At 38.7% G+C, this 26,038-nt stretch overlaps 1 protein-coding gene across 2 annotated transcripts in view; it reads right to left on the bottom strand.

Annotated features, from left to right (window-relative positions):
• UPF2 (UPF2 regulator of nonsense transcripts homolog (yeast)) overlaps positions 1-26,038 on the bottom strand; it is a 140,571-nt gene that overhangs the window by 15,265 nt on the left and 99,268 nt on the right. For both annotated transcript variants that reach the window (XM_011974897.1, XM_011974896.1), the window contains exons 14-19: positions 25,130-25,405; positions 22,285-22,468; positions 18,544-18,683; positions 12,933-13,037; positions 12,537-12,635; positions 6,463-6,630 (exon numbers count right to left, since the gene is read on the bottom strand). In XM_011974897.1, coding sequence (XP_011830287.1) covers positions 6,463-6,630; positions 12,537-12,635; positions 12,933-13,037; positions 18,544-18,683; positions 22,285-22,468; positions 25,130-25,405 — 972 coding nt within the window. The remainder of the gene's footprint in view (positions 1-6,462; positions 6,631-12,536; positions 12,636-12,932; positions 13,038-18,543; positions 18,684-22,284; positions 22,469-25,129; positions 25,406-26,038) is intronic.

Here is a 26,038-nt window from a genome sequence, read left to right as displayed (position 1 = left end):
ATATATATAAACATCAATTAGGCTTTGAGAGTGACAGCTAAATTTTAAATCATTTTCTGTTCCAAGTACAAAATAAGATGCCTTGGATGAAGAGACATGGCAGACTGAATTTCTTAATGTAAATTATAGACTCTGGCATTACAATCCTCTTAATCAGTTGGCTGGCTTTCCTTTCAGTGGCTATACTAACTGGTCCTAAACAATTATGAATTATGCAAATAGAGGGATTGGTATATTACCGTTTTACAAAATAGTCAAGCAAGGCAGCCCAGTAAAAAATGTAGATAGGTGGGGCACAGTGGCTCATGCCTATAATCCTGACACTTTGGGAGGCCGAGGTGGGTGGATGACCTGAGGTCAGGGGTTCGAGACCAGCCTGGCCAACATGGTGAAACTCCATCTCTACTAAAACTATAGTCCCAGCCACCCGGGAGGTTGAGGCAGGAGAATTGCTTGAACCTGGGAGGCGGAGGTTGCAGTGAGCCAAGGTTGTGCCACCGCACTCCAGCCTGGGCAAAAGAGCAAGACTCCGACTCAATTAAAAAAAAAGTAGACAGATAATTTCTTAATCATCATGAAACTGGACGTTGCAACTCTAAGATATTTTTATCTAAACACTCAGAAATAAAACAGTTGGCCACTTCTCCCCCTTTTAGGTTCCTGACGATAAAATTTGAAATTTCCTTCATAATCCACTAATAATAAGCCTAATGATGATGGCACTAATCACAATAATAAAATAGTACAAAACATTGTAAAGAAAAGTTCATAATGTGATCAAAGAAGGTTAAAAGATCTTCTAACGGGAAACAATTATAAATAAAAGATGAACAAAAACACATTTTATGAACTCAGACAAATTTTACAGAAGGCAAAGTTCTCAAGTATTATGTACTTAAAAAGAACATAAAAGAGACAGTAATAAATACAGGGAAACAAAGAGACAAATTTACTGATGGCCACCTTTGCCTACTGCCTTAACAGTATCTTAGCAGCTCTGCAGTAAACAGAGATACACTACTTTATAGCAAGTTAGATGATAAAAATATTGAAGTCACTCAAACTAAATTTCCTGAACATGATAGCAATGAAGGTGATTTAGCTTATATTTTGCTGCTACTCCATGACTGTAGCTAAAATTAAAAAATATAATCCCAAGTTACTATGACATATAACTATCCATTATTCTAGTAAAAATATAATAACAAATCATAACTCCTTATGTAAACACTAATTGCAGAAAAGGCTTGTCTGCCAGTATTAAACTATACTATGTTACACATTTGTTTGAAATAATAAAAAAGTTGTTTTTTTTTTTTTTTGAGACGGAGTCTTGCTCTGTCGCCCAGGCTGGAGTGCAGTGGCGCGATCTCAGCTCACTGCAACCTCTGCCTCCTGGGTTCACGCCATTCTCCTGCCTCAGCCTCCCAAGTAGCTGGGACTATAGGCGACCGCCACCTCGCCCGGCTAGTTTTTTTGTGTGTGTTTTTAGTAGAGACGGGGTTTCCCTGTGTTAGCCAGGATGGTCTCAATCTCCTGACCTCGTGATCCACCTGCCTCGGCCTCCTGAAGTGCTGGGATTACAGGCTTGAGCCACCGCGCCTGGTCAAAAAAGCTTTTTAAAGCATTTTATAACATTTATATTACATTAAAACTTGTTTTAATTTAAATTCATTATTCTTTTTTTTTTTTTTTTTTTTTTGAGACGGAGTCTCGCTGTGTCTCCCAGGCTGGAGTGCAGTGGCCTGATCTCGGCTCACTGCAAGCTCCGCCTCCCGGGTTCACGCCATTCTGCCGCCTCAGCCTCCCAAGTAGCTGAGACTATAGGCGCCCACCACCAAGCCCGGCTAGTTTTTTGTATTTTTAGTAGAGACGGGGTTTCACCAAGTTAGCCAGGATAGCCTCGATCTCCTGACCTCGTGATCCACCCGCCTCGGCCTCCCAAAGTGCTGGGATTACAGGCTTGAGCCACCGCGCCCGGCCTAAATTCATTATTCTAATTCATAAATATTTAAATCTAGAAAGAAAGAAATGGCTAAAAGCATTATCTTTTTCTTTCTCTGCAACTACTCACTTCATTGGTGCAATTTTTTTTTCCCCTAATGACCACAACAGAAAGTTATTTCTGAGTACAAATTTGATGCACAAAGGGGTCTTTCACTTTAAAACCAAAGATTCCTATAAGGCAACACATTTCACATTTGTAGAAAAACCGTTGCACCAGAAGGGCCAACACCCAAAAGCCAAATAAAGGAATAAAAATCAGAACAAAATATACTTTCTTTTTCAGACCACAACATACCAACGATGTTTCTTCAAATAATGTTCCAAAAACTGAACATTTTCCAAAATTCCAAATAAAGTTTAGAAGCATTGAAAATTTACTTAATAACCAGGTACTCTGAGTTCTCATTTCATGTCTGCTAATATTTTTAAAATTTAATAACAATATATCCTTAAAAATTAAAAATTAAATGTTACATTTTAAGAAACAAGAACTTCAAATTCATTTACATAAAATTACATAAGCCACCCGGTTTATAATCTACCTACTTTCAACCAAAAATATTCCTTCTAAAAAATACATAATCTTATTTTGATTTATACAATTTAGAATTTCAGACTGCTGGGGTATACTTATTTTCCAAAGCCCACAAGCTTTTTTTAAGTAGGCTTTGATTATTTTCAATGCCTACATGTTCTATAAGGGCCAGATGGGGTGTAGAGTTGACAAAGGTGATAATGAATATTCATGTACTTCATGAAAGAGAGGAAGAAAAAAACTGATTATTTACTGTTGTGCAATCTGACCTTCAAAAAGAGATATTCCTAAACTCTCTTTTAGTTAACAAAAATCATGGCCCTAGTGTGCCAATGGAATAGCATTATCTAGCAGCTGTGCAGGAATACAGACCAAGGTATATCTAGCTGAAGCTGCCATATACTCCCCTCTACAATTCAACAGACAAGATATGTGCATGTGTGCATGCCTTCCAACTTTACAGCCTAATTACCTTTAGAAACTGTGTGCCAAGAAAAGCTGGTGATGGGGGAATGGAGGAGGAAGCTAAGAGTTTTTAAAGAGAAAGAGAATGAAGGAGATCTAAAACATGATAACTGAAATAGAAAAGTCTAGTTCAGAGAACTAAATAGTCCCTAGCAAAGCAAAAATGCTGGGATTTGTGAATCCTGGTAACAGTGGTGAATTAGCATTTCCAGGTGCTCTGAGGACAGCAGTCTTAGCAAAGACCTCAGGGCAACACCACATTTAGGGCCTGATTTTTGAAAAAGCTCTCATTTTCCCCACAGATAGAGAATGGAGAGTAAAGGAATGGGGATGTGCCAGAGTTCAACCCTGGTCAAAGGAGGGGAGGGGTGTGGCTCTCCTGAAAGCACCAGGAGGCCTGGCTGGAGCCTGGGCTGGAGGCAAGGCCCGATGATGGCAGTGTCTGAGGAAGATTCAGCAATGCTATGATCCTGTCAAAGTTAACTCTCAATACATGAGTCATGCTGTGAAGTCTTTGCCAGCCCCACACTCCACAATTCTTCTTCTTATTTTTTTCTTTGAGACAGAGTCTTGTTCTGTCGCCCAGGCTGGAGTGCAATGGTGAGATCTTGGCTCACTACAACTTCCACCTCCTGGGTTCAAGTGATTCTCCTCCCTCAGCCTCCTGAGTAGCTGGGATTACAGGTGCCCACAACCACGTGTGGCTAATTTTTGTATTTTTAGTAGAGACAGGGTTTCACTATGTTGGTCAGGTTGGTCTTGAACTCCTGACCTTGTGATTCGCCCACCTTGGCATCCCAAAGTGCTGGGATTACAAGTGTGAGCCACCGCACTCGGCCACACTCCACAATTCTAATTGGTATATAGGTGGTATCGCTGCAGCAAAAAGTAGTATACTGCTCAAGTATATCACTTGTATGCTGCACAAGTATACTGCACAATTCTGATCTCGGTGTACATGAGAAGTTGCCCAACAAATGCAGGGATATTTAGGCATCATATATTTGAGGTTGTGCTAGTGGGGAGGACATCTCTGCAACTTATTGCAGAGTCTTCCCTGATCATCCTACCTAAGAGGCAGCCTCCCTCTCCTGGCACCTCATCATCCCTGTCTCTTTCTATCCTCTTACCCTGCTTTATCCTCCTTGGTAGCTGTGGGGAAAAGAAAGATCAGACTGTTACTGTGTCTATATAGAAAGAAGTAGACATAAGAGACGCCATCTTGTTCTGTATTTGAGATGCTGTTAATCTGTGACCCTACCCCCAACCTTGTCCTTGCAAGAAACATGTGCTGTGGTGACTCAAGGTTTAAAGGATTTTGGGCTGTGCAGGGTGTGCTTTGTTAAAGAAGTGCCTGAAGGCAGCTTACTGGTTAAAAGTCATCACCATTCTCTTAATCTCAAGTGCCCAGGGACACGTACATTGCCAAAGGTCGCAGGGACCTCTGCCTAGGAAAGCTAGGTATTGTCCAAGGTTTCTCCCCATGTGATAGTCTGAAATATGGCCTCGTGGGAAGAGAAAGACCTGATCATCCCCCAGCCTGACACCCGTGAAGGGTCTGTGCTGAGGAGGACTAGTACAAGAGGGAAGAAGGCCTCTTGGCAGTTGAGATAGAGAAAAGCATCTGTCTCCTGCTCGTCCCTGGGCAAGGGAACATCTCGGGTGTAAAAACCAATTGTATGTTCTGTTTACTGAAAAAGGAGAAAACCGCCTCAGGGCGAAAGGTGGGACTTGCTAGTGCAATGCTGCTCTTTATGCACTAAAAAGGTTTATGGAGATGTTTACAAATGCATATCAAGGCACAGCACTTTTCCTTAAACTTACGTCACAGAGATCTTTATTCATGTCTTACTGCTGACCTTCTCCCTACGATGATCCTATTATCCTGCTACTTTCCTTTTTCTAAGATGGTAAAGATAATTATCAATAAATACTAAGGGAACTCAGAGACCGGTGCCGCCGTGGATCCTCTGTATGATGAGCACCGGTCCCCTGGGCCCACTTTTCTTTCTCTATACTTTGCCTCTGTGTCTCATTTCTTTTCTCAAGTCTCTCGTTCCACCTAACGAGAAACGCCCACAGGTGTGGAGGGGCAGGCCACCCCTTCAGCAGCCATTCCCCCAACGTGACTTGGTGTATTTCTCATATGCCTCCCAACACCAGAATGAAAGCCTGCAAGAGAGGAGGGACTCTGGCTAACTGCTGCTATGTTCTGCACACAGAAGTGCCTGGTGTATAGCAGGTAAATAATAAATATTTGTTAAACGACTGTGTAGATGAATGTGGGAGTCAGGTACTGGACTTGTCTAATATAACTGTGGCAGCTACCATATACAACAAAACGTAACATTCTATTAATTTTAAGAGGCACCATTATTTTATTTATCACTAAAGCAGAAAGAAATGCTGTCAATTATCCCAGGATTCCATGAACTCTAAGAAGCAACTTGATCTCAGAAATGTTAAAATGTAAAAAAAGTTTACAGAATTGATCTAAATACACCTAAAGGTATATCTGAGAGCTGGCCTATATTCTCTTCATACCATGTTTCACTATCTACAAATAGGTGCATTTGTCTCTCTCACTCTCTCAGTAGGAGGTAAGTTTCATGAGGGCAGGCACATTGGTCTGTGTATCACTGTAGCCTCAGGACCTGAATAGAATAGTACCTGGCACATAGTAGATGCTCAATAAGTATACGACAAATCAACTATGAATCCCTAGAGTAACAGCTTGGTAGAGGGGGAAAGGTTTTGAGGGACAATCTTGTATGAAGGGGGAAAGAGCAAACAACAAAAATGGAGAGGGATATAGAGAAGGGTTGGTGTGATTTTCATGTGATGACAGCCAAGCCTCTTCTGGAGCTGCATCAGTCGCCATCCTCCTTTCCTTCCCTGCCTGGGGCTTGCTTGTGGAAGTTTGTGCTAGATATCAAGGTAGTTACATATTCTAACAAATATATATGATTTAAAACACATAAGGGGCCAGGCGCAGTGGCTCACGCCTGTAATCCAAGCACTTTGGGAGCCCGAGGTGGGCGGATCACCTGAGGTCAGGAGTTCGAGACCAGCCTGGCCAACATGGTGAAACCCCGTCTCTGCTAAAAATACAAAAATTAGCCGGGCGTCATGGTGGATGCCTGTAATCCCACCTACTCCGGAGGCTGAGGCAGAAGAATCGTTTGAACCTGGGAGGTGGAGGCTGCAGTGAGCCAAGACTCTGCCACTGCACTCCAGCCTAGGTGACAAAGTGAGACTCTGTCTCAAACAAACAAGCAAATAAACAAAAGACAAACCATATAAGGGATGAAATTATTCTACCACTGAACGCTTTAAAACTATGCAACCCTTATCCCCTTGTAGGTCAAAGATAAGTTAAAACCAATAAAACAAAGTTGCTCCTTAAATGGGATAACTCACAATCAGCTATAATTACAGGCCGGGCAGTTTCTTACCTGCTGTTTATTGCCTTTTCTTGTTAACATGACAAACGGCATTGTGTCTGCAGACTCGGCCTCTCCTTCCCCACCTCCCAGTGGGGGCCCTTTCCTCAGCTGGCTTTTGAGATGCAAAGGAATGGCAACATCTAGTTGGTGCACTTTAACAGATTCACCACTTCGTTGCTAAAAGAAATTAAAAAGGACATAATAAACACTTCAAGATATATATGGATGTATGTCAATATAAATTGCAAACTCATTCAATGCTGTATTTCTTAAAACACAACAATCATAAGAACTGTAACAGTCAACAATCACAACCACCATAATACTCTTTCTGAACCGTGGATAAATCTAGGGAGTATTTCTCCCTCCACCTAACACCTCTGCCTACGACATGGAAGGAACTATGGGACTTGGCTGCTGTTGACTGCTCCAGCCTCTCCCAAGCACGCAGTGCTGCAGGTTCTACCAAATCCCTACCCACCCCCCCCCTCTCCTTAAATACACCACACCCTTCTATTCGTCCTCCTAGACCATATCTTCCTTCATAATCCCAGGCAGCATGGGCTCATCACTGCATCCCTTTCTCCAGGGCTCCTCAGCAGGGCGTTACCCACAGCAGGCACTCAGGGAGTACTGAAGAATGAATGGAATCTATGACCATTCGGATTAATTCCTTGGTTGGCAATATCAATTATTTTTAACATCTACAATGAACTTTCCAACCAATTAATTAAATGAACCTTCACTGAAGACTTGCCATATGTTACAGGCTTGGAGATACTAATGTTAAAAATACTTAGCCACTACCCTCCAAGAGCTCAATAAGCTTGTTAAGACAGATGCAGAAACAATTATGATGATACATCATAGGTGTATAACACCTGTGGAGGAGATTAAGTGACTACCTGTACCTGGCTGGCAGTGGTTGCGTGCCTTTCACGAAAGGCTGAATAGAAATGGCACATTTGAGAATGTTAAAGACTTCATCGACTTCTTCCAAGCAAATGGTAAAAGAGCAGTTTGGGGGATGTGGAGGGAATCCAGGCAGGGGAAGAACAGGTGCAAAGCAAGGACATGAACCAGCATGGTGCACTTAGGGAACTGCAAACACAGGACTGATGAATGAGCAGCAAAGAGGGAAGAGCTGAATATTCCATGAAGCTAGGCAGGTCATGCTGAAAGGCCCTCAATGTCTTGGAAACTGCTCTACCACCATTTAAACAGTCTTCTGATACAGGCCCCATATATTCAAGAGACTTGCAAATCAAGTAAAATCCTGTTTTATTGTTTTTTAAGCTCCAGTTTATTATAATCTGCTTGAAGTCTTCCCAGGTTTATAAGATTTATAAAGACTTTTTTCTTAAAATTCAAAAGGATCACAATAGACAAATCTTGATTTTTCTCCCTGATTATAACATTAACATATTCTCTTCATAAAATATTTAAATACGAAAATGTATTGGTAAGTATGTCCATACTAACTCCTCCAGCTACTTCCCTCTGCCCCAACCCCAAGATGCAACAACTATTAACAATGGAGTATGTTCTCTCAGATTTTTTCTTGCGTATACGAACAATATATACATATAAACACAAGCAACCACTATGCATACTGTTGTATACTCAACATACATATTTTTTCTTCTGTTTAATCCTATATCTTGGTTATCTTTTTCTTTGAGTATATACAGAGCGAATTACGTCGATATGCCCTTATTATTTAATTGATTATTGACAGACAACCAAGACTTTTTTTTTTAATGCTCCTTCCCACACATGGAAGGACTTTCTTTCCTATCACAATGTGATATCTTTGTATATTTAGCTTTATAAAGAGAACAAGTAGGGGTAAATTTTTAGATCAACTGGCAAGCCCATTAGACAAGTTTACTGAATTTCCCTCTAAAAAAGCTGGACTGACAGACATTTACAAACACGTTTACTCAAACAAAACCACACTGGGTATTATCACTTAGTAAATCTCAGTATCTGATGGTCTGATAAGTGAAAAGGCTCATCTGAATTTGCACACTATTTTATTACTCATGAGCTTTGGCATGATTTTGCCATTACCTTTCATACAATTAAAAAAAAAAAACTACATCATTTATCATTTCTCATTGGTTTGCTATAGAAGTATTGGGCCTTTGTGTAGACTATAAACGTTTTCTTCCTGTCATTTCTTCAAGTTTCTCATAGCATCCTGTGCTAGAAGGCAACACAGTAAAATAGTTGAGAACAGACTCTCACACCTCTTAGCCATGTGGCCATAAGCAAGTTTCTTTTTTTTTTTTTTTTGGAGACGGAGTCTCACTCTGTCCCCCAGGCAGACAGATTGAGCAGTGGAACAATCTTGGCTTACTGCAACCTCCACCTCCCGGGTTCAAGTGATTCTCCTGCCTCAGCTTCCCAAGCAGCTGGGACTACAGGCATCCGCCACCACGCCCAGCTAATTTTTTGTACTTTTAGTGGAGACAGGGTTTCATCGTGTTAGTCATGATGGTCTCGATCTCCTGACCGCGTGATCCACCCATCTTGGCCTCCCAAAGTGCTGGGATTACAGGCGTGAGCCACCGTGCCTGGCCAGCAAGCTTCCTGTCTTTCCAAGCCTCTGTTTCTTTAGCTAAAGCAAAAGAATACTAACAGTATCTGACAGCACTGTGCAAAGAATAGATGTAAAGCACTTGATGCAGGGCCCAACAGTCTTCAAAATTATGGGAGTGTTTGATAGATTTGCAATTAATTCTGGTGTGGAAATAAAACGGAAAGTCAACTTTATTTCTGTTTATTGTCTGTTTTCCCTTAACTGATTTGCAATGTTATCTTCATCATATTATTAAACGGTCATGTTTTGGGTCGATTTTGTATTCTCCTCCGTTTCATTAATCTGTTCCTGTATCAAACTATTATTGTCAGTTTAAAACGTTTTATCTTTTTTTTTTTTTTTTTGAGATGAAGTCTCGCTCTTGTCCCCAATGGTGCGATCCCGACTCACTGCAACCTCTGCCTCCCAGGTTGAAGTGATTCTCCTCCTCAGCCTCCCGAGCAGCTGGGATTACAGGTGCCCACCACCAAGCCCAGCTAATTTTTTTTTTGTATTTTTAGTAGAGACAGGGTTTTACCATGTTGGTCAGGCTGGTCTTGAACTCCTGACCTCATCTGATCCGCCCGCCTCGGCCTCTCAAAGTGCTGGGATTACAGGTGTGAGCCACCGCACCCGGCCATATTTTCATATCTTGTAGAGCATTTCACTCATTTCCCAAAAATCTGTTAGCATTCTCTATTTTGCTTATTCTTACAGATGTTTTAAGAAATAATTTTAAATTTCTTCTGCATTGATCTCCCTGCTCTTCTCTTTCCCCTGCAAAACCAAAACATCTTCCTGGTGTGATATAATTAGGATTACACTAAGTTTAAGGGCTTGATTTATGGAAAACTAGTATCTCTAGGATACTGCATCTTCCTGTGACAATTTTATCAAAACAAAGAGATACTGTACAGTTGTTCAGTATTTTGATATTGCTTAAAAACTAGGGCCTAGTATAGGATTAAGTTTTTCTCCAGCACAAAAAGCACATCTCCTGCAAAAATGTGAATCCAAACTTCCCTCCTTGATTATATCTTCCCATCCTTCCAGTTTGCTTCTTCAAGAACTGTCAATAAGCAAAAATTATTGGACCATATCAAAAACTTCTATTCCTTTGACTTCATCAGCTTTTCTACCTTATTTCTAAATGTTAGGGTTCTTCAGGGCTCAATTCTGACCCTGCTTCTCTTCTATCTCCACACTTTACACCGGGGATGAATCATTTGTTCCAATGCTTTAAATATACTCTACCAATCACATTTCTGTTTTCACTCCACATATCCCTCTGATCTCCATACATTTCCATTTTGACACCTTAAGGCTTCTCAAGTGTAACATGGGCAAAGGGAAACTTCTGCTCATTGGTCCCTTGTTTCCCGTCCCAGAGATTAGCCAGTGGCCCAATCTGGAAAACCAGCTATCATCTTTGATGCCTCACCCCCTACACACCCATATCCAATCCAGCAACAAATAAGCCAGGTCATTCTACCCCTGAATAGCTGAAATCCAGACTTCTCTCCGTATGTCTTGCCATATGCTAGACAGCTGACCATCATCTCTCACCTGACTCACTACAACAGCCTTCTGTCCAGGCTCCCTGAATTTAGTCCTGCCCTGTTGGGTACCTCTACCCTCCCACATAGGATTGTGCCCCGCCCTCTATTAGTGTTGGCCTTCTTTTAGTTTTTTAAACACAGGTTCTTTTCTCCCTCAAGACTTTTGACACATTGTTCCCATCTTCCCTTAAATTTTCACCTGGATGGATGGCTCCACTTTACTTGCCCTGTTTGAAATTCATGACCTCAGAGACATCTTCCCCATTATCCTATCTAGGAATGCCCTTCCCTCAATCTCTACCAAAGCATTCTGCTCTTAGCATTCATCACAATTTGAAATGATGTATTTGTTTAGTTGTTAAATATCTACCTTCTGTTAGAACAGGAACCACGTCAGTTGCATTTACCACTTTATACTTAGCCTGATGCACACTGTTAGGCACACAGTAGGTACCCAATAAACATATCTGCTAAAGAAATGAGTGGCTGAGTAAATGGCTACTGATTCATATAAGATGGGAAGTTTCTCAGAGAAGTAAACCATTCTCTCCTCCAAGGGATTATAATGATTATGTTTTATTTGATTGCTTGGGCTCCTAAATAAAATAAATGTAAGATTTATTTCATAAATTAGGAGCTTTCTGGATATATGAACACATGTTATTTTAATATTTAAAGAAAGAAGATCACCTAAGACACCTATAACACTAATTTGTACTTGATCATACCTTTGGCTGTAGCAGCATCAAGGAAAGTAAAATCCAATATTTCAACTCTAAAGGACTGCTCCATGAGCATATAAAGATTCCATAATATCTTCTACCTTTAAAAAAAAAAACCCTGTCTTTTAACTCTATGACCTTCTCTAGCTACCTCCCCGTTTCTCTTCCCTTTCTGGCAAAACTCCTCAAGACTTACCTATATCCAGTATCTTCACTCCCTCCCTTCCCATTCTCCACCAAACCCACCCCAACGGGGCCTGCATCCTGCCATTCAAACAAACAAACCCACTCGTCAAGTCACCTAAGGGTTAACATCAAGTACATATAGGGCTGAAGTAAGCAGTCTAAGATTTTACCTCTAACTCTAGAAAAATATAGTTACTTGAAATTACTGTGGCATTCAAAAAACTGCTAGATGGTGTTTTTTAGAAAATCCAGTTTATTAATGTTATGAATACATTAAACAACTAGTATTTCTTTAAACATTAAATCACAAACATTTTTCCATTAACACAGAAGCTATTCAACTAATAAATGTAAGAATTTACTAAATTAAATGACCCCAAATGTCTATCTTATGCACAGTTTCGCTTCCAAACAAACCGCAAGAAAGAAGTCTTAGAAATATGAGTTAATAGGCCGGGCACGGTGGTTCACGCGGTAATCCCGGCACTTTGGGAGGCCGAGGCAGGCGGATTACCTGAGAGGTCTGGAGGTCGAGACCAGCCTGGCCAACATGGTAAAACCTCGTCTCTACTAAAATACAAAACTTAGCCCAGGGTGGTGGCACATGCCTGTAATCCCACCTACTAGGGGAGGCTGAGGCACAAGAATTGTTTGAACCCAGGAGGTGGAGATTGCAGTGAGCTGAGATCGTGCCATTGCACTCCAGCCTGGGCACTCCAGCAACAGAGTGAGACTCTGTCTCAAGAAAAAAAAAGAAATACGATTTAAGAAATAAAGGCAAAGATTGGCATAATGAAATTATTCTGTTCCAAATCTTGTGTGTGTTGCATTTTCACCGACTCTACCTCATGCAAATCAGGATGTGGGATGCAAGAAGGACAAGCAGCTAGCTGCAAGCTGTCTACACATGATCTAGCAAAAGCTGCTGCAGAAGAGACACTTAGATAGGAGAGGCCTTCACATGAACCAGAATATAATGGGCTGCAACGTTTTGTATTGAGAAGAGTCTTTGGAACAAACGACATTTAATACCTGTAGATTTTCTAGCATCATTTTATCCAGAGCTTGAATGAAGTCCTCATCTTCTACACAAGGTACATGCTTAAGTCCACCGCCTTTAATCATTACCTCCTTATTAAAACAAAACAACAAAATCAGACCAGAAATTTTAACTGTAATGTTTTCTAGGGCAAAGCCTTTTAGTATTGATAACTTGCTCAACATAACTCAAGGAGTAAAGTGAGTAAAATATCTAACATTATTCAATGTTAAAAGAATTTAAAGAAAATGGTTAGGAAAACAAATTGAAAATGAATTTCTAAACAAACATTTTTCATAATCAAAAGAAACAAAAGTTTAGTGACTAAAATTTGAATACTATAAAAATGTTGCACAATTTCAAAAAGTAAACTTTTCAGTCATACATACAGTATTCTCTTCATCGGTTTCATTTTCCTTATTGGAATCTGTAAGGTAATCTGTATTCTCTTCCTCCTCTTCTTCTCCCTCATCATCATCATTATCAGAACCCTCCTGAAATTATTGAACATTAGAAGATTAAAGCACTTTGAGAAGTTAATCATATTTTACATGCCTTAAAAAGATTTCAAAACTTCTGTATAATTGTTTACTATTCTCAACTTTTAGCTCTTTACGTAGTTGGCTTCCAGTGGGAGGGCAAAGTCAGCTAGTAACATTTAAGACAAATTGGTAGTTGAAAACCCATCTTACTGCCTTCAACTGATCTAACAATACAGAGATCTACTGTAGAAGCTCTTCCTTGAATTCCACAATGAAGAAGTTTCCTGAGCCTTTTGTGTTCTCCTCCTCCTGAAACTAATCTGGAGACTAATCTGAATGTCTCACAGTAGTTCTTTAATACCCATCTAACTGCAACGGAAACCAACAAAAGTTCAAATATAACAGCATTATGAGCTGAAAGCAATGATACAGCAATACCTTTCATAAAGCACTTCGGTTTGGAAGGTATTCTCATACACTTCATTTTGTTTGCTCTACCCAAATCTGAGGATGCAAGGACAAGCTTTACTGTTCCTATTTTACACAGGAAAAAACTGAGACTCAGGAAAGTTAAGTGACTTGCCCAAGGGCACACTGCTATTAAGCAGAAGACCTGGCCGTTCAGCTCCCCTAACTGGTGGTTTTCAAAGACTATTTCACCCCATTATCACAGTCAGTCCCTGCCTCCATCCACTTCCATCAGCTGAAATTTCTGGTCAAACAGAAGACGGGGCAGAGTTCCGATAGATTTTCAAAGGGCACAAAGCACAGAGTGGAGCTTCGTTTGCCCCTCCACCCCAGTATCACAAGTCACCCCCAACATGGTTCCTTAAGAGTTAAAAAAAAAAAAACAAAAAAACCCACTAAACCCAGCTGCTTCTCACTGTGCAAAGATGGCTGAGAAATAATTCCTGAAACAAATGACTTAAATGTGTTATCTTTAGTGTATGGAGCAATTAATTCCAAAACCATAACAGTGTACAGACAGCTGAAGATTTTGAGTTCCTAAAATGAAAACGTTTCAAAAATGGATACCAATGGCTGGCGCCATGGTATAATCCCAACACTTTGGAAGACCGAGGTCAGGGGATCACTTGTCAGGAGTTCAAGACCAGCCTGGCCAACATAGCAAAACCTCGTCTCTACTAAAAATACAAAAAATGGCCAGACATGGTGGCAGGCACCTGTAATTCCAGCTACTCAGGAGTCTGAAGCAAGAGAATCACTGGAACCTGGGAGGCAGAGATTGCAGTGAGCCAACGTTGCACCACTGCACTCCAGCCTGGTCGACAGAGCTACACTCCATCCCCTACTCAAAAAGAAAATGTACATCAATACATTACCTTTTCCCCCCCAAATGCATTAATGTTTTCTGAATTAATTTTATAATTCAAAATTAAATTTGCAATAGAGGTGCTCTTAAATTTGCTCTTGAAAAAATGAATCCTTTCGTAACACTTAAAAGACACTTCCCATTCAAAAACTAAGCTAAAATACATTAATTTTTCCCCTCTCTCCATCCTTTATGCTTCATATTATTCAGGGAATGGAGCATGCATTAATCTTTCAAATTAAGATTTTGAACAAGAATTTCATTTGTCATAATCCCACTGTACACTGATACAACAATGGGCGGAATTAAGAAGTGCTCGCCAATGAACCACAAAACCTAAGCAGGCTAGGGAAAGCAAGAGGAACAGCGCAGCAAAAGGCGAACTGCCTGAGTTCAAATACCGGCTCTGCCACCACCTGCTGCTCTATGATCTTGGGAAAATTATTCAACCTATCTGTGCCTTCATTTCCCACCTATTGCAAGGGTAGTATGAGAAATGGTAATACAAAGACAGCGCTTAGGGCAGTAACCATGAATAACAATTGCTCAGTAAATAACTATTATTGCTATTATAAGAATGAATCTTGTACTTTCTGTTGATAAATTACACAATGCTAGAGAATACTGGAGTTGTCACAGAAGAACATTTAATTGAAACAGTTATCTTTAACTTAGATAGCTGATGTTTAAGAGAAAATGTTCTGGTTGTCAGGTGCTAAGAGTCACCCCCACTCTTCAAAAGGTCAAATAGAACCTTGAACAGCTGAGGACCAAGATAAAAATAGAACACAGCATTTGTTTTGAAGAGCTGAATTATAACCCTTCTGTCTCAAAGTAAATAACTGTAGAATATCCATTGCTCTTATCACTTTATAATCAATGCATCTTCTTTCTTTAATTAATTTCTCCTCCTTATGTTTGGAGGGCGGTCACGGGAAACTGGTCTTGGGGTGAAAGGAGAAGTGAACTATTCCAACCTCATTTCTCACAAAGTGAACCACAGTCCCAGTTCACTTCCACACACAAGCACATGGAACCTCCCTCTGCACGTTTTGTTTGTATTTTTACGCAGCAAACACCCATGTATCCTGTGCACTATGCATTCTCCAACTGGAAAAGTAAGTAATGGTTACAAATGATATAACTATCAAAAGTATAAAGTTCATGTTTAAAAAGGGGAAAATGCATTTAGAGGAGGAAACATATCAGAACTCTTCAAATGAGAAATTAGTAAGAAAATGAGCGCTCCTTAATGTCGTATTTACCAAGGATGCTGGATTTATTAGATACTGCTCATGTAATTAGTACACTAGCCAAATCCAAGACAACCATAAGATTAGTCTGAAAATATGAAATGGAAATACTTTCTCATTTCCCTTTGTTGTTATAAAATACTTAATAAGTCAACTTGAATTCTATTACTGAATGTTTCTATTACAACCTCATTTTGAAAACAAAGCAATGTAATGCCCATCTAGTACACTGAAGCCAATTAAAGAAACATATTCCAGTTCTAAATTTTTACTAACTTATTTATATCTAAGGAAGTTCTAAGGTTGTAAAGAAAAAGTGGTAGCAAATAACATAAATACTTAATGGTGCATTTCCACTGCCTATAAATACTAGCCAATTAGGAAAACCGTACATTATTGCCTATCTTTTCACAACCAATCCTTTTTAACTAACAGCAAAGCCATTTGTTATGCAGTTAAAGCATTCCAAATATCCAATAAGTTACAAAGCTTTAGGGCTGAAGGAAACACAGCCTTATGGATTTTTACATCTGACCGCAGAAACCTTTAATCACCTTAAATTATGAGTCCTTTCTCTTTAATTCTAAATAAAGCTTTTTAAAAATCCAGTTTGCAAATCTATCTTATGAATGTTATAAACAATTAACATTCCTTTAAATATTAAACCCACATTCTCAAAATATTTACATCCCATTTACTCAAATAAATAAAAACTTTAAAACTGAAATTAAACTTCCCCAAAACACTTAAGTATTGACTGCAAATTTAAACTTTTTCCAATATTTAATTAAAATAATACTTACAGTGAAAAACTGCTAATTTCATGACTTACATTTTAATTTCATCAGTATTCTATTCGTATCTTACTAATTCTAACTTTTTAAACTCTCATTTTTTTCTTCTATACCCCTAACCCATTCCCCAATCTACGAGATTATAAAGCAAATCCCACACATCCTTTTATTTTGTTCGACTTTTTTTTTTTTTTAAATTTAAAGAAACAGGGTCTCACTATGTTGCCCAGGCTGGACATGAATTCCTGGGCTCGAGCAATCCTCCTACCTCAGCCACCTGAGTAACTGGGACTACAGATGTGCACAGCTTCATGGAACTTTTAAACGTAAGTGAGTTTGGAAGAAAAAACTGAAGAATCATGGGTCGAACATGGTGGCTCACGCCTGTAATCCAAGCGTTTTGGAAGGCCAAGGTGGGGAGATCACTTGAGGCCAGGAGTTCGAGACCAACTTGGCCAACATGGTGAAACCCTGTCTCTACTAAAAATACAAAAATTAGCTGCGCTTGGTGTCACACACCTAAAATCCTAGCTACTTGGGAAGCTGATGCACAAGAATCGCTCGAACCCAGGAGGTGGAGACTATGGTGAGCAGAGATCATGCCACTGCACTCCAGCCTGGGTGACAGTGAAGACTGTATCAAACATCGACAAAACTGAAAGAATTAAAACTGCTAGTTTTAATCATACAGAAATGACATTTTGCTAAGTCAGAAACAGTACAAGAGCAATTTCATATGGTTTAGCTTAATAGAGTCATAGATACAAAAAGGGTGTATCAATTACTATGGTATATGTTGAATTTCGGATTTCATATAACCATGAGATCTGGGAAAAATAAAGCAAAGCTCATTAATATCTAGCCAGTAATTTTGCTTTGAAGAGTATAAAATCCACTGACTTTTAAAAAGTCCATATTCAACAGCGAGATTATGATACACAAGAAGTGGGGTGCAGTGGCTCACACCTGTAATCCCAGTTCTTTGAAAGGCTGAGGGAGGAGGATTGCTTGAGCCCAGGAGTTCAAGACTAGCCTGGGCAATACAGCAAGAGCCTCATCTCTACAAAAAAAATAAAAATAAAATAATAATAATAATTAGCTGGGCGTGGTAGCACATCCATGCAATCTCAGCTACTCAGGAGGCTGAGGTGGGAGGATAGCTTGAGCCCAAGAGGTTGAGGCTGCAGTGAGCTATGATCACACCACTGCACTCCAGCCTTGGCAACAGAGAGAAACCCTGTCTCAAAAAAAAAAACAAAAAAAAAGACATGTGGAGATCAAACAATTTTTTTCTTTAAATTGCTTATTAAATAAAAATGCTATGATCAGTATTTTATTACTTTCTTTAAAAACTTTTAATGTGGGTGCGGTGGCTCACATGCCTGTAAACCCAGCACTTTGGGAGGCTGAGGCGGGCGGATCACAAGGTCAGGAGATCGAGACCACGATGAAACCCCATCTCTACTAAAAATACAAAAAATTAGCCGGGCGCGGTGGCAGGCTCCTGTAGTCCCAGCTACTCAGGAGGCTGAGGCAGGAGAATGACGTGAACCCGGGAGGCAGAGCTTACAGTGAGTCGAGATCGCGCCACTGCACTTCCAGCCTGGGGGACAGAGCAAGACTCCATCTCAAAAAGAAAACTTTCAATTAAACAAGGGGTTTTATGATAGAAATATACTACTAGTTACATTTACTATCATAAAACTAAATAAGAGACCAGGTGCAGTGGCTCACGCCTGTAATCCCAGCACTTTGGGGGGCTGTGAGGGGCGGATCACTTGAAGTCAGGGGTTCAAGACCAGCCTGGCCAACATGGTGAAATCCCATCTCTACTAAAAATACAAAAATTAGCTGGGCGTGGTGGCAGGTACCTATTATCTCAGCTACTCGGGAGGCTGACGCAGGAGAATGACTTGAACCCAAGAGGCAGAGGTCGCAGTGAGCCAAGATTGCGCCACAGGACTCCAATTTGGGCGACAGAGCAAGACTCTGTCTCAAAAAAAAAAAAAAAAGAAAAAAGTAAAAACAAAAAACAACAACTAAGGAGGAAGTCTTATGTATTAAAAAAATTTTGGCTCGTATAATCAAAATACTCTTATACAAATGTACTCTATGTTGCTATATATAAAAGTCATCACCTCTTCTTCTGGCTCATTTACTTCACTTTCATTTCCAGATTGTTCTTCTGTTTCAGCTCCCCCTTCTTCTTCTTCTTCATCCTCTTCAAGATTTTCTCCTTCTGTCATAGAATCTTTTGAATCTTTGTCATTTACTAGGCCTTGAAATGAGAAGGTGGAAATGGAAAATACATTAAAAATAGATACAGGCCAGTTTTCTATACTATACCAATTCATGTAAAAGTATGCATTAATAATTCAACAGCCATTTTCTCAGAACAAACGTAAAAGAGTTAAAAACTGCGGTGAGAGACATTTTAAAAACTAAATGTGTAGGCCTACATTTCAACAAAGAAACACCACTAACAAAAAGTGACAAAAAGTAAGTGTATATGTGTGTATACTTTTCCCTCTTTTCTTACAGCTTTAAATACTTGGATAATCTTATATATCTCAGTCTTGGACAAAGGTAGAAAACAGCAACAGAGGAGGTACAGTCTCAGCCATATGTAAGATACAGCGTTGGCCACACTCTTTACCGAATGAGATTTAAAGAGTCTCCAAAAACTCAAAGACTTGAAACAAATTGTGCCACTTTAATGGATAAATCATATTTGGCTATCAATTTGAATGTATGCAAATTAAGATGGGGGGGAATGGGGCAAAAAGCTACATAGCAGCTTTGTCACCATACAGACTCACTTTTTTCCTTCAATAACAGCATTCTCCTCCTAAGCCTAATGGAACTCCCTGGCCTGAATTTGCTTTCACCTCCTGTGTCCATCCCACATTTCACAGCCTAGTCAATTCTTCCTGTTGGAATTCCAATCCACCCTCTCTACTTTTGAGATGCACACAATATGGTCTCATCTGATCCCACTGATCTGCTACCCACTCCTCTCTCCTAAGCCCTCCCCTGAAGTTGCCTCAGACATCTCCTGTCACACAACACACTGCTTTAAGATCTTGCTTGTCCAATATCCTTCTCAATAGAGAACACCCTTCAATACGTACTTTCAGATCCCATTCACTCTTCAAGTTCCGTTTCAGTTTTACTTGCTGTATAAACTGTCAATGAGTATTTCAATCTATTACTTTTTCTCCTATTTGCTCCTAAAGCATGTGGAGAACTTATAGCATCTTACATTTGATGATATACTACGTTGTTATTTTTTTCCTAATAATCACATAAATATTACATCAGATTATAAGACCCTTGAGGACAAAAAACTTGTATGTTCAAAACTTAAGAGAGCACATATATTAATAAATACACAGTAGGTGTTAAATAAATACCTGTTGATTCATAGAATCTGAGAGGATTCAAGCAGGAAGAAACTTTAGTGATGATATGATTTAACCCTCTCATTTCATGAATACTGGTTTGAACACTTCCAAACCAGAATTCAAATAATATTGACTATTATCATTTTAGTTTTGTTCTTAAATTAAAATAAAAATCTGAGCCAGTAATCTTACCTATCCTGAGAAAATCAGAGGTACACTAAAAATGTTATTTACAGTGGTATAAAACCAGAATCAACCTAAGAGTGAAACAGCATCAACCTAAGAGTGAAACAGCTGTATGAAGTAAATTATGGCACATAGATACAAATGAACACAGCCAATTAAAAAACAAAAAAATAAAGCTTTAAAAGAATATGTGTAATGTCAAGAAAAAATTTCATAATGTATTAAGTAGAACCAATTGGTTATAAAATCACAAACACATAAAAAATTTAAAAAGAGTAGAAAAATATGTATCAAAATAGTAACACATGATTATCCTTCTGTATGGAATATTGGTATTGTTTTCTTGGTATTTTAAAAAATTACTGTCATGAACACTTATTACTTTTAATACTATTAAAAATTATTTTTAAAATATAAGAAAATGGTTTTAGTATTTTCCAATTAACTACGATGTTAACATTGGGATACTGTAAAACTAACACGAGACAATGAATTTTCAGGTGTCTGAAAACAAAAAACTACCAAAGGCACAATACTGTATTATCTTCTGGTTTATCAGTAGGAAACTGATTTAATATCAATTTTTCTGCATATGTCTTCTTCCTGATATTTAGACTCTATAACCAGGAAGCAAATGGAGACTTGGGAGTGCACTGATTGCAGCTGCTACCATCTTTTGAGTTTTATTCATGAACAGCGATCTATTTTTTACCTTCATATTCTAAGCAAGGACAGAGTCCTCACAAGAAGCCTGCAGTCCTTTAATTTAGCCTTTTGATCTACAAAGGACAAAGCACAACTGTTCTCTTTTCTGTCACCAAACTAGGTATCACACTAATATTTACTCATGTCCACTACACAGAGAGTACCATTCATTAAGGTTTTTGAGAAACAAGGCTAAGACTTAACAATTTTCCAAGGATCCAAAGCAAGTGAAATAAGTTCACAAATACTCTGCTTGATATGAGATCATGTATTCAATTAGAAATTTCAAAAGGAAAAGAAAGTAGGTAACTTGGAAAAAGGTTCAAAGAACAAAAAGAATCACATATGCTTTTACGGGTTAAGTTGTAGGAAAAGTTAATACTTGCACAATCAGTAGCAGCACTTATAAAACCTTTACCATGAAAAGTGGTTCTTCAGATATGCAATGTAGTAAATTTATATAATTTGCATAACTGGTTAAGGTAAAGATCCCTTCATGATAGACATGAATGTACCAAGTTCTAGTGGGAAATCAAATACTAGCTTAATAGTCTGAAAACGTGTCACTTTATTTTTATTTTATTTATTTTTTTTGAGATGGAGTTTCACTCTTGTTGCCCAGGCTATAGTGCAATGGCGTGATCTTGGCTCACTCCAATCTCTGTCTCCCGGGTTCAAGCAATTCTCCTGCCTCAGCCTCCTGAGTAGTTGGGATTATGGGCGTGCGCCACCATGCCTGGATAATTTTTGTATTTTTAGTAGAGATGGGGTTTTGCCATGTTGGCCAGGCTGGTCTCCAACTCCTGACCTCAGGTGATCTGCCTGCCTCGGCCTCCCAAAGTGCTGGGATTACAAGCATGAGCCACCACACCTGTTCAAAACATGTCACTTTAAAATGACTACAATAAAACATGCTAAGAACTATCAGCATATAAACCAGGCTGGTATGGCTATACCTTGTACTGGTTATTTCTAAAGACATGTAGGTTCCTGCAGCTCTAATGGCAGCTATTCAAGAGTTAACTCTTCTCCCCAAAACAACCTCAGGATACTGAAGTATATAGAGAACCTTCTAATTATCTCTAGATTTTCTCTAGTCCTTAGAAACAGAAGCAACTCTGCCAGTGGTAAGCTCTGAAATCCTACCCTGCAGGATAGTTCCAAACTTCTGACAGTTACTCCCTTCTACAGTTTCTTTCCTTGCACTTTTTAAGAAATAATGCCTGTTGAAAATATATACTGCAAAAATAAGTAATGCTTTAATCAAAAATAGATTTTATATTAGCAACAAAAAATCCAACAATTAAGAGAGGTAGACAGGATTGTGGTTTTCGTTTTTTTTTTTCCCATCACTATTACTTGCTTCAAGTCCTGTGAGTACTGCATAACTGTTTTTCTCCAGTTTGAAATTACCTAGTGAAATCAAGCACATCACATGGCTATTACCTAACACTATTATGTTACACTCAACACTGAAAATAGAAAAGATACAATGTAAACTCTGACTGGTAACATTATAAAGCAAATTCCAGAAACAATCTGCCAAATAGCACCTTCATTTTCTGTCTATAATCAATTGCTTACCCAGTTTTATTAAGAATTCTCGTTCCAAGTCTTGTACCTGCCTGATGGATTCTTCCAGAGAATTACAGAGTTTGATCTTTGGTCTTAGCAGTTCTAGGGTATCACTGATCATGTAATCTATATCAATAGGAAATGGATGGTCTTTTGTCCAAACCTCCAAACTTTTCTTCCACCAAACATAACGCTGATAACAAATGAAAAATAAATTTAGCTACAAGAAATTAATAACAAAATATTTAAAAATAATAAACTATATTGTGCTGTTACCTAGTTATAACTATTAAGCTAAAAGGTTGTAAAAGACACCTACCATTTCTATTAACGGTCAACAGCAGTGATCTTATTCCAATCACTTCCCTCTGTCTATACAGGCTTTCAGCTATTTGGCGAATGTATTAAATATCTTTTTATTATAACTGTCACAGTTTTTTTAAGGCAAGGATATATTATAAATAAAATACCAAATAAATTTTCAGGTACTCCAAAACAAGGTACTGATTTCCCATATTTAATTTTGCAAATATAACCAAATTCAAAGCCATTGTTGTGATAAATGTTCATTATTTTCTCTGTACTACTTGCTTTGATTTTTGAAGAGTTAAAGTATCTGAAGATACGGTTTTTGAAATATATAAAACCACTAATCATCAACAAGCATTTATTGAACATCTACTGTGTATATGGCACTGTGTAGATATTTTCCCTCTCTACTCCAAGCCTGGTTCCCACATTCTATTTTATATTTGTTCTAATTCCTAAATTTACATTAACTGAAAGCACAACCCCAACCCAAGAATTTACTAGTATATAAACAGGTATTCCTCTGGGAGTTTTACTCTTCCTCTCCAGTCTGTTCCAGGTCCTTGCTACTCCAAGTGTGGACCTCATCTGGGAGCTTGTTAGAAATGTAGAATCTCAGTCCTCCCCCTAGATCAACTGAATCAGAATCTGCATCTTTACAATGTCCCCAGGGGACATGGATGCTCAGCAAAGTTTAGAAGCACTGCTCCAGGTGATCCTTTCTTCCTGACCTTCTAATACTGAACTGTACACTCCATGTTCTGGGTGGAACACACAGACCTCACCACCTAGGCCTCACTCCCTTTGACTCCAATTCCTAAGTATGGCTCTGCTATGCACTTTTGTCTGTTAATCAATTTGGAAAACATTTTTGTCTCTTTTTGCTCCTGAATATTTCTGAGTGTTTCTTTTCTCTCAGCCTAAGACGTCAGAGTGAATCCAAAGAATGATTCCCTTCTGAGAGAGACTCTAGTTTGGATGCTGTTATAGTTGCCATTTTGCAGCAAAACTCTGGCTTTTAATACAGTATCCAACTTATTGGATGGTCCTCACATACAACAGGGACTCCAACCCTCAAATCTGCAAGTCCTTTTCCCCACTTTCTGCTCATCAATTCAGAAAGTAAAGGAGTAATAAGTTTCCCTCTATTGCGAAAGAATAGTGGTAGGAGCAAGCTAATAGACCACAATTCCCCAATAATATTTACCCCCCACTTAACACATGCCACAATGTGGATGTATTTTTAATACTTCAAGTTGTAACATTAAACTTATTTTCTTCATAATGGGTAAATGAAAATACTAACAACTGTGATTATATAGAATTGAATGGTACTATCAGCACTTAGTAAAACTTAAAGCACTTGATAGTGAGTTGTTCACCCTAATCGGCACTTAGAAAATTGTATTTTATGGGAAATAGTAATTGGGCTCCAACTAATCAACCTATAAGTTAACTTCTGAAATATAAACTTTATAGAGGTTGTAGTACTGTCCCTGTATTTGTATATGAATTTAATTTATATTGTACTTGGTCTAAATCAGAAGTTTATATAATTAACCAAAATTAAGATATGGAGCGCACAACCCAAGAATTTATGAATAAATGAACAAACATTCTTTCTGTATTAAATAGAACACATTTTTCTCAAAAGCGATAGGTTTAAAAAAAAAAAAAAAAAATTAGGCTGGGCATGCTGACTCATGCTTGTTAATCCCAGAACGCTGGGAGGCCGAGATGGGTGGATCATCTGAGGTCAGGAGTTCAAGACCAGCCTAACCAACATGGTGAAACCACCCCTCCACCTCCGCCACCAAAAATACAAAAATTAGCCGGGTGTGGTGGAGTACGCCTGTAATCCCAGATACTCTGGAAGCTGAGGCAGGAGAACTGCTTGAACCTGAGAGGCAGAGGTTGCAGTGAGCTGAGATTGCACCACTAGACTCCAACCTGGGTGACAGAGCAAGACTCAGTCTCAAAAAAAAAAAAAATTCTATCTTTTAGAAACAAGAATTTGGGCTGCGCACGGTGGTTCATGCCTGTAATCCTAACACTTTGGGAGGCTGAGGTGGGAGACTTACTTGAGGCTAGGAATTCAAGATCAACCTGGCCAACACAGCAAGACCCCATCTCTATTTAAAAAAAAAAAAAAGCAAGAATTTGAGATGTAAATCAGAATATAGATGAGTGAGAAGAGAACATTAACAAATGTATTACAAATCACAAGTAATTTTAATTAATAAATTACTGTATTAAATATAATGGTCCACAAATTAGTGAACCAAATTTATAAACTGTAGGAAAATAATTCCCAAAATTAATGAGCAATCATTATCAATCATAAAAGTTACATGCAATGAGAATGTTCATATAATAGAATCCACCATATATCTTTAAATTTCCAAAAGCATTCTTCTATGAACAATATAATCTAATTATGAACATATATAGGGTATATGAATACCATGTTTCTTCTCTAATAGTATTTTTTAAAACACATGCAATGCATTAAATGATGCCAAACTGAATATTTCAGCTTATATACCTGAAAATATACAAGGAAACAATCAAGTTTTCGTTTACTGGAACCTCTGTCAAAGTACTGGCCACATGTGTCCAGAATAGTGCATACGAGTCTAATTCTGAAAAGATGCTCAGGTGGGTCCAGGGAACTTGGAGAGCCATCAGGATTAACACCAAATGAGGTAAAAGAATACAGAGTTCTGAAAATAACAGCTGATTCCACCATTCGGTAATTGTAAAGTTCTCCTAAGAACTTGGCACTGCTGATACGCCTTTGATTAAATTTAGGTTGATTAACCTAAAAGGAAACAAAAACACAGATTTTCATTAAAGAGGAGTAGTGTACATGAAAACAGGTTAAACTTGCCTCTGTAACTTGAAAATATCAATCACTGAAAGAACACTGAATATAGAAATGACAGATCTTTCATAATAAAGTGGTCACTTCCAGGTGTCCTTTTCTCTCTCTAGGAAATGGCTATCTTTAAAGTGTTTTCACAAAAAGAACATATTAGATATTAAATTTAGCTATCATTACATTAATTGTTTCTAAAACAGTTAAAATGTAATTCTACCCTTAACCTATTTTCTCTGCAATCAGTGAATTAAGAAAACAATAAATCTGGGTTTTACAATAAGAGCAAAGTGTTAGGATGGGCGCAGTAGCTCACACCTGTAATCCCTGCACTTTGGGAGGTTGACAGGCAATCACCTGCGGTCAGGAGTTCGAGACCAGCTTGGCCAACATGGCAAAACCCCGTCTCTACTAAAAATACAAAAAAATTAGCTAGGCGTGGTGGCAAGCACCTGTAATCCCAGCTACTTGGGAAGCTGAGACAGGAGAATTGCTTGAACCTGGAAGGCCCAGCTTGCAGTGAGCGGAGATCATGCCAGTGCACTCCAGCCTGGGTGACAGAGCGAGACTCTGTCT

This window comes from Mandrillus leucophaeus, unplaced genomic scaffold, assembly GCF_000951045.1.
Source record: "Mandrillus leucophaeus isolate KB7577 unplaced genomic scaffold, Mleu.le_1.0 Scaffold15, whole genome shotgun sequence".
Lineage (NCBI taxonomy): Eukaryota > Metazoa > Chordata > Mammalia > Primates > Cercopithecidae > Mandrillus > Mandrillus leucophaeus.
This window is presented reverse-complemented; position numbering and strand designations above follow the sequence as displayed.